Source organism: Vigna unguiculata, chromosome 3, assembly GCF_004118075.2.
Source record: "Vigna unguiculata cultivar IT97K-499-35 chromosome 3, ASM411807v1, whole genome shotgun sequence".
Classification (NCBI taxonomy): Eukaryota; Viridiplantae; Streptophyta; class Magnoliopsida; order Fabales; family Fabaceae; genus Vigna; species Vigna unguiculata.
In genome coordinates this window covers 60,461,175-60,476,702 of record NC_040281.1, presented here as the reverse complement: position 1 = coordinate 60,476,702, position 15,528 = coordinate 60,461,175, and the positions used below count along the sequence as shown (strand labels likewise).

Sequence of the window (15,528 nt, the reverse complement as noted above, 5' to 3'; positions counted from 1 at the left end):
AGCAAGATATATGTAGTGACGGACGAAAATCTCAGGAGGTGGAGTCTAGAAGAAGAAAAAAGAAAAGCATGCTGCCATTAAGAAAGAAAAGAAAAAAAAATGAAACTGGTCCCGTAGCTTTGATAAGGAAAATGTGTTCTAATTTACTAAATGCAACCGCTAAACGATATAAGCACCCCCTTATCATCTTAACCCAAACCCTACCCTAAGTCCAAAGTGAATAGAGAAGTACATTGTACGTTAACCCTCTTTTTAACCTATTATGAATATACATAATAAAACAAAAACCTAGAAAACAATGTACATTTAAAATAAATTACATATCACTAAACATACATGAAACTAAATCCTTACTCATATCATATTCATTTCTTGATAGGCCTCTTAAACATCAAAATCCCAAAATTTTCAACTTATATGTCGCCTAATGATTTTCTTTTTTATATATGTTATCCAATTTAAACAAACATATCTGCGTCAAAGAAAGAACTAAAGTTAAAGTATATTGAATAATATAATTGAAACGATCTTTTACCTAATTTACCTATAAACAAGTTACACCAGTAAAAAATTAACCAGAAAAATAATTAAGATGAATTATTCAATTTGCACATTCAAATTGTCAATTTTACAAGTGGTTATAAATTCTGAATATATATATATATATATATATATATATATATATATATATAAACTGTTTTCGAGATAAAAAGAATAAATTTTTAGATAGATATTAGATCGGTTATAAAAATAAAAACAAAAACTTTTTAGATAGATTTATAATGCAATTAATCTACATAAAAATATGAATTACGTAAATTTTGAGTGAGAAAATGGCCTTTATGCGGCGTTAAATAAGGAATTATCTCCCTCCAACTGAGCAAGCATACACATTAGTTTCACTTTTCTAAATTCTAATGGGAATCTGATCTTGTAGAGAAACCAAGGAATAACTATTAATGGCTAAATATTTTAGAAAACATCTCAAAATTGAAATTACTCAATGTGACAAATTTGTGTAGGGAATATAGTATTTGATTATATAGCCAAAAATGGGCAGCATATACAATTTCTAACCACCAAGACTTCTTCAATCAAAAGATTCTTTAAATCTCAGCAGATCTTTCATCCATGAAAGTAATAAATTTCTCTATGAAAAGGACAAAGCTTTAATAATATAAATTGTTGTTTAAAATAAAAATGTTACTCCATTCCAAAACTGTGGTTATTTTATAATGTTTTCAAACATACCATTATTTATATTTATTAAAATATTAATCCAACAATCTGTTACATTAAATAGAAAATTAGTTCATAAATATAATAATTAATGTATTCTCAATGAATATGCATTCAATCTACAGTACTGGAGAGTATAGAGGACTTTATTGTTTAATTGAAAAGAAAACTAATAACTTTTTGGATAAGCCAAATTAAAGTGAAGTGTCTCATTTAATTTCATGTTTCATGATAAAGGATTATTACTCCAATGAAAATAACTACCTAACTAATTAAGAAAATAACCATGTGGAATACCTTCTTTAATGAAATTGAAATTTAAGATCAAAGATCGATTCTCAAAGGCTATATTAGTAGGTAGGTAATAGCAGAAGGAATAAATGACCGCATCCAATTTAATAAGGCCAACCTATTTAACTTTGGAAGAGAATCACGAATTTGAATTATTTGTTAAAGTTTCTTTTGTGTTGTTTCTCTACTGTATTTTTATAATACATTAATTATTATTAATTTTGATGTTTTAAAATATATTAAAAAGATATTTAAAATATCAACACAGTGTATTTTTAATGTTCAACTGAGGACAGTACAAACAAAAATCAGTAGAGAATCTGGACTCGAGAATCACTCTCTAGCAGATATTGTTGACCAATATCAACTGTTGTATTATTGTTATCAGCAAAGAAGAAAGTAGCTCTATGAATTTGTCCCCTCTTTTCTTAAACACACGTATCTTTGATTCATTTTTCCTTAATTTCAATTATATAACCACTTGCTCTCTTTTAATAATAACTTAAAAGTACTACCAGTTAAGGCTAAACGCCTAATGTTTTGACAATTAGCAGCACCTAATGTGGAATTTTTTGGCAAATACCAGTTCTCAACTGTTTCTTATATTAATTATTAACTTATTATACATATATAGACACACACACTCTCGTGTAAGTTTCAAAACCTACATATATAATGCAGAAGCAGCCCTTATTGTCAAATCTAATCTACCAAGGTCACTGAATGCATTCATATATATTATATATTTTGGTCTGCATTATTTCAATTTGTTTCAGAGACTATGAATTTATCGACACAGTTTTGCTGTCTGGATTTCAGAGCTTTTGCTTCTATCATTCTTTCATGAGTATATTTTTTGAATGATGACAACTAATATAATCATTTTACCGCTAAAATTTACTTTCTTAAACACACTTGGATTCTACCTCTTGCGCACTATGGTGAAGTTGGTGACATTCTGTCATGCACGTCATCTTGTTTAATAATTGATATTCCCTATCCTTACATGCCAGGACCACATATTTTCACGCAATCTTCTTTCAGTGGTAGAGAAACCATGTTCACACTATGGAAGCTTAATCACGATATAATAACATGTTTTCTTGTTTAATCGTTACTTATTTTATAAAAATGAATCTTAATGTGGCGTAAACTAAAAAAATAATGGTGAGGGCGGCGTTTCTTCCTGCTGTATTGCACTCTGACCAAATAAATTACTATCATATGGAATTGGCAATTGGTCAAACTACTTAGCTGTACTCTCTTTTGTTGCAGATCTTTTTTAAACTTGGTAATTTGGAATTGTCTATTTATTGAACTGGTCGTTTGATTGATTCATCAGGGAAAATTTCATCATTCTATACACAATTCAAAATAATTAACTTCCTCCGGAAACTGGACAAATAAATAAATAGAAAAAAAATACTCAATCCTGTTTTCCTTTGCACTGCACTGCACCCTTTTCTGTCTTTTATTCGCTTGAAGACTCGTTGGTACTAGCACTACTATGTAATCACCTCTAATAATTAACCAGTAAATAGGTATTTACAGTATGATCGATGTGTGTGTGTGTGTGTACTAGGCCATGCTTCCTTGTGCTTCTGATGCAATGGGGGTATCAGGTGAATTTGAGCCACTTCTTCTAGCATTTCGGTGTTCACTATTGTGTGACTCTGATGATGAAACTGGTGTCTTGGGTGATTTAAGTGGATGAGGCCTATTGTGGCGACGATTTCGGTGGTGGTGATGGTGACCATTTGCATCTTTATTGGCCTCATCGTGATCATGATGTCTATGACCGTTCTTGTGATGATCCCTCTTCCTATCCTTTGGTGTTTCAACCTCTTTTGGCGTTTCATTATGATCAGTAGGAACAGTGTAAACAAAGGGTCCAATTGGAACATCATCGAAGTCCTTAAGAGGCTCAAGAACACTAACCACAGTGCTCATCAAGGGTCTGCTTCTTGGCCTGTGGCTGAGACATTGGTAAGCCAATGCAGCTGCTTTTCTTGCCCCTACCTCAGAATACTGTCCCTCAAGTCTTGGATCCATTATTCGACCCAGTTTCCGGGGATCATTCAGAACAGGTCTGGCCCATTCCACCAGATTTTGTTCTCTTGGGGGGCGCCCTTTGTCCACTGATCTTCTTCCTGTTAGAATCTCCAATAGAACAACTCCAAAACTGTATACATCACTCATTGCTGTCAAGTGTCCTATATGGAAGAAAAAGACATTGCACATGTAAGAATTCAGCCACCAACTACTTCATTAATCGCTGTTGAAGTGAAACATGTTTTACTTTTGGTGAAACTATTTTTACCTGTCATGATGTATTCTGGGGCCGCATACCCCTGTGTGCCCATCACTCTAGTTGAAACGTGTGTGTCATCTCCTTCGGGACCATCTTTTGCCAAGCCAAAATCAGAGAGCTTTGCATTATAATCCTGAAAGAATGAATGACCAGTGAGTTAATAAGTTAATAATAACCCAATTCTTGAAACGGAACAACACTAGAGTGTGACAGAGAAATGATTACTTACAGAGTCTAACAGTATGTTTGAAGCTTTGAAATCTCTATAAATGACTGGTTTTTTTGCTTCGTGTAGAAAGGCTAGACCCTTTGCAGCTCCCGCTGCAATTTTCATTCTTGTTGACCATGGTAACGATGCCGTAAATCCTGCATCAGAAAAAAAGTTAAAGTTTAGTCCTTCAACGCTATGCAAAGTGAATTTAATGATACATAAAGAAAGTGTCTTTTAAGTTCTATATTGTTTTCATAGAAATCTTACTTCTAAATAGTTGATTCTCTAAGCTGCCTCGTGGTAGATATTCATATACCAGAAGCCTGTGTTCTTCTTCACAGCAATATCCAATCAACTTCACCAGATGTTGATGCCTCAGTTGACCCAGAAACACAACTTCCGTCTGTCATCACCAAACCAGAGGGAAAGGTCAGAAGTCAGAACTCAGTCATTATTAATCAAGCAAATCTTAAGCAATAAATGAAATTAAACCCGGTCAGTATCACATTATAAAATGAAAAAATTTAATTTGTAAAATAAAAATATCCATCCACATTTGCATTAGGTGAAAAGGGGGTACTCACCAACCACTCTTTGTGGCCCTGAGAACCGTCCAAGTCCAAGAGCTTGACGGCCACCGGCTGAGCCTCGAGGCCAGGCCTAACCTTGTCATCAATGAAGCCCTTGTGGACAGGTCCAAAACCTCCTTCTCCTAAAAAGTTACTCGAAGAGAAACTCTGTGTGATGATCTTGAGCTCGGCGAGTGAAAAAACATGGAGATTAGACCCAACTAAAGAAACGGATAGATCCTCCGAAAGCGTTGAGCCAGGAAAACTCAAGTCCATGATGGAGACCCTGTTGGAAGAAGAGCCACCCTTTGTAGCCACCTCTTTGGTGGTGGGCTTGGGAGAAGGAGAGACAGACTCACTCCTGAAACAACTAGAGAAGATCGAACCCCATCCGATTGTCATGTCAGTTACCCTTATGTTTTTTCTTCAATCTGATAAGTCTTATGCTGCAAAAGTTATGTTTTTCTGGGAAGAAGATGTGAGTTTGAGGAAGATAGATAGAGATGGTATGGTAGAAATGGAAAAAGGTTGAAGATTTTAAAGGGAGGGGTAGAGGGATAGCATGGATTTAAAATCTTGTGCTGATGGGTGTTGCAGCAACTTTTCTAGCCGTGTTGATTTTCCTCCGTTTATTTTATTTTATTTTTATTAGTAGTTGTCTAGATTGTTTAATAAATGGAAAATTTCTACCTTGTTTAGATTTAAACAGAGAAAAAAAGGTGGTTGGTGTTTGGCGAGGATGAAAAGACGAAAGATTTGAAGAGGTTAATTATTCGATCAATAATGGGAACCGAGTAGTATCGCAGGTCTAAGGTGGGCTAAAGAAAATGACGCGGTTACCCCTCCTTGACTTTGCACCACTTTGTGCTCATAAATTTGGAATCCTTTAAGCACCTTCGTGCCTTCCAGATTGCGTCCTTTCATTTTCTTCTCACAACAATCCAAAATAAGTTTCTAAATCTCAATATACTAATTATCTTTAAACAAATCTGGTGATGTTTTTCTGCTGACACTGGTTCTTATGGGAAAGATAAGAAAATTAGACATTATAAGAAAAAAAGAGTAATAAATTTATTGTTTTGAAATGTGGATTCACATTTTGAGGAAGAGGAAGAGATTCCCTAAGTGCGTTGTTCTTACAAAGCCTTTTCGTATTTTATTTTATTTTTTTCTCATGGGATTACGTTGACCTTTTGCTTTCTTTAAGACAAGTTTTGTTTTGTTCACGTGCTATCTGAAACTTCATAATAGAAACAGAGAAATAAAAACACTACATTCATAAAAACGGGTCATTTGGGTGATTAGTGTCAGCGTTCATTCTTGGGATCAAAGAAAATGGAGAACTGCAATGATGTTCTTGCATTATTATGTTCCCTCGTGTAAATCTTATAGTTCTACTTTTAAAAGGTAGCTACATGAGTTTAAGAGATGAGAGCTTCTATATGAGTTTAAGAGATGAGAGCTTCTATATTGTATACTATCTGCCATTACTTTTAATTATTATAAAACTTTAACAATAATAAGAAATATAATAAGTTTAAATATATAAAAAATACAGAATGCTATAATATTTACTAGGTATTGTTTAAGTACAAAAAATAGATTTTGTAACATATTTATTAACATCTCACTGTTCCACTGAGATCTGATTTTAAGTCTTAAGATAATGTACAAAATATAACGATAAGGGTAACTACTTAAAATTAATAGAAAAATTTAAGTGCCAATATTTCAAAATATTATAATAATGTTATTATCATATACAATTATGTTATTACGCTATAAAACTTAACTTAAGATTCGAGCTTACTTATTTTAAAATTCATAGTATTTAAGCATATATCTTTGTATGTACTTGTCCACTTAAAAGTATTGATCACCTTTTCATAACTAAGGTTCTGATCTAAGTGACTTGAAAATTAATAAAACTTTAAGATTTTTTATTATTAATGGTTTGAGTGTTCAATACACACTTAAAACTCATTTTTCATTCAATAAGTAATTACAAGAATTAAACACAACGATATATAAATATTTCTAATCGATTTAAAGCTATTATCAAAGACATTTAAACAAAATAAAATATAGTTAAATGTCAATTATTTAGGAATATGCTAAGTGAAATTACAGTCCACTGAATGAACTTTGGCTAGTGTATTGTATAGTCCATCAGACTATCGGCATCGCACAGCCTACTGGTCCATCGAATAAGACTGAGAGGGTTTGTATACTGAACAGACCATCGGTCGATCGGTCACACAGATGAAACATGTGGACTCATAAATGGGATCATCGGTCGATCGGTCACACAGATGAAACATGTGGACCCATAAATGGGATCATCGGTCGATCGGCCACACAGATGAAACATGTGGACCCATAAAGGGGACCATCGGTCGATCGGTCACAAAGAGGAAACCCGTAGACCCATAAAGGGGATCATCGGTCGATCGGCCACAAAGAAGAAACTTGTAGACCCATAAAGGGGATCATCGGTCGATCGGCCACATAGAGGAAACACGTAGACCCATAAAGGGAATCATTGGTCGATCGACCACACAAATTAAATACGTTTCATTACTTAAAGCTGTTAACTCATAAAAGATAACCCGCCTGGCCAAGCGACCATCGGTCGATCGGCCAAACAGAAAACCTGGACCAGTCAGCCGAATTAATTAAAATTAAACAAGTCAGTAATCACGATTAAGGGATCAATGGGCCGTGATTAAGGAGCCATAATTATAGGCCCACACCGAAAACTATAAATAGGGCCCAAATGCAGGTTGGTGAGAATCTTAATTTTGCATTTATTACAGCAGTTACACTTATCGACCGATCGTCTATTCAACCGATCGAACAAGGAAGAAGATTGTGTGAAGTGGAAGTTTTAGCAGATTGTTTGGAGAGAAAGTATCGAGGAGAAAATAGTAAAATTGTTGGAGTGGTATTAATAGGTGCTTGGTCCCTACACCCAAAACAACTAGTAAGGATAAAAACGTTCTAAATTGGATCCATTGAACGAAATTTTAAAATCCACCGTCAATTTTTAGTAAATTTGTCGAATTTCTCATTGGAGTAATTATACTCAACAAAATTTTCTTCTTTTAAAAGTAATGCAAATCCACCTGGCAGATTTGAGATTCCTAAACAGACATACAGAAAACCTACTCTTCAAATTTATATGAAACATGACACTACTTTAGAATTTGTAAACTATGATGTTTCTCAAATATAACATACTTCACCTGATACAATTCAACTTATAACTTATTCATGTCTCAAATCTTATATTTAAAAAAACAAAATGAGGATTACTTAAATAATAGAAATAATTATCAATGTAAAGGTTAATATGTTTTCAATATTCTATTATGATATTTTACACACAAAATTAATGTTTATGGTTGAAAATATAATTTTTTTACTCTTTCAAAAAGACCTCAGCTTCAACTTAATTATTTTCATGTTTAAGAATAAAGATAAATTGAAGTTGACAGCCAAAAAAGCAAAAGTATCCATATAAAACACATACCATAACTATATAACTATTTATTAGAAAATAACTATTTTGTGGTGCAAAGGTTTACAAAACAAGAGGGTCATCAGTGAGGGAGTAGGTATTAACATTGTCGTTTTCGTGATTCTCTTTACAAAAGTCAATGCATGTCATCTCAATGAATAAAAAAGGAAAAACCAAGAGATAAGGGACGATACAATTTTTTTCAGTTGAAAACTAATTACACAAATAATATTAAAATTTCAAGTATTTAAACGTGAGTTTAAGTTTCATATCCAGTAAAAATAAAAAAATTAAACATTTTAAATTTATATTTTAAAAATAGTATCAATTATTTATACAGATTAAATTCATATCTCATTAATATTATATCTTTCTTCTATAAAAAAAACATTACAAATATTATTTTATTAATGATTTGGTTTACAAATTTGAGTAAAATTAAATTATGTATTTGATTCATGATAATTTAGGAAAAATATATGCATTAATTTTTATAATTATTGTTTTAGAATAGTTAACTTTTGTAAAATTGTGTTTAAAATTTTATATTGATTAGATATTTATAATACATAAGTAAGTATCATCCAAAACAAATTTATTATAAGAATATTTGTTATTTTTTGCATTTGTCATTTTTTATTTATTGATATGTGATATCACTGTAGAAAATGCAAAATTTATTTGATTAATGATGATTTAATTTAGGGAAGAAATGTACATTAGTTTTTAGTGCTAGGAAATATTTAGGATGAAAATTTGACATCGATTAGATAAATTAAATCTATAATACATAAAGGCTTAAATACCTTTTTCGTCCTCATTTTCGTAATGATTATTGCGGATGATCCTCATTTTGACAGAATGTTTAAAATGGTTATCATTTTTACCAAATGTTTAAAATGGTCCTCATTTTCGCAATTCGTGTTTTATTTGGTCCGTTTTTGTGATGTTGTTTAAATCAGTAATGGAGCACTGTACAGTACACATAACACACCCCAATGCAACGTAATACAAATAGTGTCACCTGTCTGTTACTGATTTAAACGGCGTCACAGAAAATAACCAAATAAAACACGAATTGTGAAAATGAGGACCATTTTAAACATTCGATAAAAATGACAACCATTTTAAACATTATGTCGAAATGAGGATCATCCGCAACAAATACTACGAAAATGATGACAAAAAAGGTATTTAAACTATAATGAAATTTGTTGTTTAGTAGATGTATTTAGTATCAAACTACTATAGTATCATATTAAATATTAATATGTATTCAATAAAATAAAATAAAATATAAAATACATGATTAAGTTATTTCGAAATATTAGGAGAAGACAAGTAACAACAAACTTAAATGGTCTGAAAGTCTTATCCATTCTGTAATTTGTAGTGATTATAAATTATAACATGTGATTAGCAATGGGTATTATGTGTTGTGTTGGGTCCACCAAACGGCGAAACTGATTGGACAGTGAGGAAGTGGTCCCACCATGGTTTTCTCCGCGTTTTTCAATTCCTTTTTTGGACCCAAGGTGGAATAACCACTCTTACTTTATTTTTGTTGCTAAGAGTCTCTCTACATTACATGTTTATTTTTAATATAATCAAAATCTGTAATAAGTAAAATTAATTTTAATATAAATTTTAAAATAAAAAATTTTTATAAATTAAATTTTAAACTTATAAATTATGCTTTATATTTACAATAAATAATTAAATTTATCATATAATGTTACTCTTAATGATTAATAAAGTACTCTTAAATATGTTAAATTTTAATTGATAATTAAAAATAATGAAAATAATAAGTTATAAGAGATAGAAGATTTTAAAAAGGTTTACATTTATATTAGTGTTTGTTTAGTTTCAAAATCAATTTAAAAATAAAAAAATTATAAATAATATTAACTTTTTCGTTGATGAATTGATTAAACTAAAATCGATTTTTCAACACCACCAAATACACAAAAACTGTGTTAATTTAGATATGAATTTGGTTTGAAGGTTGAAAATCAATTACTTTATTAAGTTTAACATTAAAACGGAACGTGTTTATTGATGTAGAACTATCTTTTTATATTTGTTAAAAAGGGCTTTTATATTGATTCTTGAATCAATATAGATAGAGATGGAATAAAAAGTAAACTTTTTATAATGATGGTATAAAAAAGATTTACTTTGTATCGGTTTTAAAGTTTGTGTAAAATTTTCATCTAGAAAGTGAAATTTTTGTATTGAAATTGGTTTTCTATACCGGTTATGACGTCAATCAGTAGAAAAAAATTCTACCTTTTATATTTGGTGATTTATAATCGGTATTAAAAATTAAAAATTACTTTTGCACCGGTGGTAGAAAGAAAGTGTCTCAAACATTAAAAAAATTGATGATTTCATAAAATATCTGCCTCGGTCCAACCATGGTAACTAAAATTTTTATCCTTATGATAATCAACTTAACTATTTGGATGTTAAGTCGAAACCTATTACTATTACAAAGCGATAATAGTTTAAAACAGTGGCGGATTTTTAAATAAAATTTAGAAGGTGTGAGATAAAAGATTAAATATATTTTAGTTTTTAAATTTGATGAAAAATTAAAATTTATTACTATTTAATATTTAATATATTTTAGTTTTTAAATTATAAATAAATAAATATAATATTTTTAATTTAAATAAATTAACTTTTATGTATTAAAATTTTTTTTTAACAGATATTAAAATAAAAATGTATCGAACACTGTATATCGTAAATAATTCAAATATTAGGAACGAATTTTAATTTTACATAAAAATTAAAAAATTAAATATATATTTAACATAAAAGAATATAAAATTTTTAAAAATATCAAATATATTAAAATTGCATATATATATATATATATATATATATATATATATATATATATATATATATATATATATATATATTAAAAATTGGATGAAGGGGGAGGGCGAGCCATGACTCCCCTGCAGGGAAACTGAGAACCGCTCCTGGTTGTAAAGCATGAATATCACACATTCTACCTTCTCCAATGAGCACAACTCAGAACATATAAATTGGATTCGATAAATTGAAGACTCATAAAATAGAAAGGTACACATGACTATAAATAAAAGGAGGAATTCGAAAATAATAATCGATGAAAACAGTGGTGGAACTCGGAAAAAATATTTAGGGGTGCCAGATTAAATTTGTTATATATAATTTTTTTTAGTTATAAATTTTTTTTTTCATTTTTTCTCCTCATTTCCTCTGTTTAGAACAAACACACATAATAATAAAATTCAAAAAAATATGATTATTATTTGCTATTATATAATGATACCAAACCATGAATATTATTTTAGATAAGTTCTGTGTACCTCATCAATTTAATTTGGTGGGTATTATCAAATTTGAAGACGCTTTTCCCAGATCGCATTCTAATGAATTTTTAAATTTATTATATATAACTCTAGAAACTTTAGAGATTTGATTTTCATTGTCTTTACTTCTTGGTTCTCATACAAATTTTAGTTAACATATATGCCGTTTTTTTTCATCTTTATCACAAACTTTCTTCTTCAAAAAAGGAATTAATTCTTTTACTCTTTATCATAATCTTTTTAATATAAATTTAACATCTCACCTATTTAGAAAAAAAGATAAAATTTATATTTAGAAATCACAATTATCACAATGCAAGACATAACAAAACTCATACCACTTTAATTAAATAAGAAACACAGTATAAATTCAAAACTTTAAAAAAAAATTACCTTAGGTAGCAAAAAAACACAAAATCCCTAAATTTCATAATTAAGGGTTATAATAATTTGGGAAAAAGTATAAGTAGGGTTCATACCAATTTCATAAAAGAATCTCTAAAATCATAATTAGGTTTATACTAATTTGGGATAAACTTAATTTAGAGAGACATCTTAAAAAGAATCATAAATCTGACAAACATAAATCATAATAAGATACTAACCTTGATCTGTGAGAGATCATGCGAGAATTACTTCAATCTCAATCTATGTGTTTCCCAAACATCTGTTTTCCAATCTATCTCTTTGTATTTCTTTCTTGGTTTAATTAGTCGGATGGTACCCACTTTCCTTCATATGTGTCCGTTTGGTACCCGCTTTTAAAAATGTGTCAATCTAGTCTAAACTTTTGAAAAGTGTCTTAATCAGGTCTCTTTCAGACAAAAATTACTATAGCCGTTAACTGTATTGATATTTAAAATGACTTACAAAATTAAGTATTGATATTTATATCAAAATTTAGGACCTAATATTTTTTTGTTGAAAAGGACCTAACTGAAGCATCTTTTCAAAAGTTGGGACTCAATTGATACATTTTTAAAAGCAGGTATCAAACTAACACCTCTAAATAAAAGTGGATACGATCCGACTAATTAAACCTTATTTCTCTTTACACACTTTCATGATAATTTAGATAATAAAAAAATGCTATAACAAAAAAAAAATCCTAATCTCTTTTATAAACCAATATTTCCATTAAATTTTTTATTTTATCTTTTATTATAATTTTCATAATATAAATTTAATATAAATAATATATAAATATAATTTTAATATATATATATATATATATATATATATATTTATATAAAATAAATTTAAAAAAAAAATGGGGAGCCGTGGCTCCCCTATATCAATTCATAGTTCCGCCCCTGGATGCAAAACAAGCCTTCCTTATTCCGTCAACACCATATCAACAACAAAATAATTAAATGTTTATCCTTGGTGACTTCAACAAAATACTCGACACGATTTCTAATGTTATTATTGTACAAAAACTAACAATAAATGACTAGTGTTCAAACTACATAGTTTTCATTAATGTTATCCTAATAATTTTCATTTCCCATCTATTATAGATTGTCTAACAAATAATGTATCATAATATAAACTTTTAATTTCTCTAAATAGATGTTAAGATATAATTTATTAAAATATTTTTAGGACAAAAAATAATAGGCTTTTCATTCTAACTATTTGTATTAGTAATAATAAGTTAAGATAAAAAAATTGAAAATTGACATATTCATGAGAAATTTAAGCAATTGAAAACAATAACAGCTTGACAATAAAGAAAACATGCGGCAAAAATAAATTATAAGATATTTATATATTTCATTTATAACTTCCTCAAATAAAACATCAAATCATATTACAAAACGTTAGTGACAAAAAAAAATCCTTTTTAGGAAATACACGGCAATACATAGTAACAATAAATATTAATTTATTATATAAAAATTATAATTCTATGGTGAATTAATAAATTATATTTAAACAATATATATATATATATATATATATAAAAGATGTATTTACATATTAATAATTAAAGTATCTTGCTAACCAGTGTCCTAGGAGCACTCCTCAAGGATAATTAATATACATCAGATTCTACAAAAGTACATGAGTAATTATGATATTAAATCAAATCTGACATAATAACTATTAATGCAACTTTATTTTTTTTAAAGGACAAAAATACCTATAAATATTATACATGTGTATTTAATATTTTATTTAATGTTCACAAATAAAAGTTAAAAACTAATTAAATAATAAAATAACCATATTTTAATGTTATTAAAATTTAAATATAAGAAAGTTTAAATTAACAGAAAAACCAACACAAAAATAGCATTAAACATTTAAAAAATAACAACATAAGAAAGTATAAATTAACAGAAAAATCAACAAAAAAATTAATGTTAAACATCTAAAAATGTTACAAAAAAAAAAACAATTAAAGTGTCAATTTGAGACTTAATTGAATTTTGTTTTCTTTTTAGTAGAAACTTTAAAAATTTAAAGTCATTGTTTTGTAACAGTAAGTTATTGTCTAAAAATTAAGAGGGTATTTTTGTCTTTATAAAATTTATTATATGCATTTATATTATTTTAGTTATTGTATTTAATTATTTCAGTTTTCAATGTAAAAATGATAATACCAAAACACATTTATTATTCCTTAACTTGTGTCCGGGCACTGGTTAGCATTCTCCATAATTAAAACTACCAAACATTGTTGAAGACAAGTCTAAAACAAATGTGACAACCAGTGTCCTAAGAGCACCGGTTTAAAATAATTATTATGTGTTGAATGTTACAGAAAAATCATAGTTAATAGTGACATTAAATGAATTTTTATTTGAATAATTATTAATGCAGTTTTACTTTACGAAGAATGTTAAGCAATACTTGGAGAATTTGGTAAAATATAATCAATGATCATTGATTTTATCATTTTTATATTAAAAATTGAAATAATTAATTTCATTAATTAAAATAATATAAATTTATATAACTAATCTTATAAAGATAAAAGTGTCCTTTAGAATTTTTAATATAATATATCTGACACAAAAATAAACACTTCTGAAATTTCGAAGACCTATACTAAAATGCAAGAAAACATATATCTCTGACACTTGATGAGTCTCCAAATGAAAGGTTGAAACGTTTGAAAGGTACAATATTTAATTTTTGCAAAAAAAAAAATCTTTGAAATTTATATCTTTTTTCAAATTCTGCTGTGATGAAAATATGGTATTTTCATGTGAAAAAATTTCCCTTTCTTCAAATATATTTTGTCACTCTTTCAAATTAATTTTCTTTTTTTAGATTTAATTTTTTAATTTTTTATAAGTGTATGCATCAAATAAATTATTAATTAAAATTATATATCACTTATGGGTATTTTTGTCCTTTAAATAAATTAAGATTGCTTTTATGATGATTAAGTTAAGATTCATTTAATATTATAATTAACTATAAATTTTTTTGTAAAATTCAAGAAATATTAATTATCCTTAGTCAGTTTAGTTTAGGATGCTGGTCAGTAGAACTCCTACTTTATTTAAAGGATAAACATACTCATAAGTGTTATCTATAATTTATTTTATCCATACAACAAAATTAAAAATACAATTTAATGTCATCAAAATTTTAACTTTCTATTTTATTTGTAATTACGTAATAAAATTATTTAATAATTTTTATATTATTTAATATGATATTGCATTATTCTCATTGTAAAACTTATTATATATAGTTCTAAATTTAATTTAAATATTATTGTATTATATTTTTTAAACAAAAACAGTGTTATAATATTCATATTTTTAATATAATTTTAGTTAACTACATTACAACTATGTTAACATTATGGAAAAGGGTTAAATATGTCTTTGGTCATTCAAGTTTCAGCGAAATTTGGATTTAGTCCCTCATCAAAATTTTTGACCAATTTAGTCCTTCATCTTTCAAAATGCGTGAATTTAGTCGTTTTAACCAAATTTTGTTAAGTTTATCTGACGTTTCAAGCGCATTTCATGATAGTATTTAAATTATTTACA

General features: G+C 28.2%; 1 protein-coding gene across 1 annotated transcript; it reads right to left on the bottom strand.

The window, feature by feature from the left end:
* Nucleotides 1–2,839: 2,839 nt before the first annotated feature.
* Nucleotides 2,840–5,187, bottom strand: LOC114178134 (serine/threonine-protein kinase RIPK-like). Its single transcript, XM_028063862.1, has 5 exons — nucleotides 4,637–5,187; nucleotides 4,320–4,455; nucleotides 4,071–4,207; nucleotides 3,851–3,974; nucleotides 2,840–3,743 (listed from the first exon to the last, which is right to left on the bottom strand). Exons 1-5 carry the CDS (start codon nucleotides 5,021–5,023, stop codon nucleotides 3,109–3,111), a joined length of 1,419 nt encoding a protein of 472 aa, XP_027919663.1. The 5' UTR covers nucleotides 5,024–5,187; the 3' UTR covers nucleotides 2,840–3,108.
* Nucleotides 5,188–15,528: the final 10,341 nt, after the last annotated feature.

What these genes read in the sequence shown, in the direction of transcription:
- LOC114178134 (XM_028063862.1), bottom strand. Translation starts at nt 5,023, where the DNA reads ATGACAATCGGATGGGGTTCGATCTTCTCTAGTTGTTTCAGGAGTGAG. An exon ending in CAAACATACTGTTAGACTCT is followed by an intron (nt 3,975 to 4,070) that starts GTAAGTAATCAT and finishes TCATTCTTTCAG; the next exon opens with GATTATAATGCAAAGCTCTC. An exon ending in CCCAGAATACATCATGACAG is followed by an intron (nt 3,744 to 3,850) that starts GTAAAAATAGTT and finishes TCTTCCATATAG; the next exon opens with GACACTTGACAGCAATGAGT.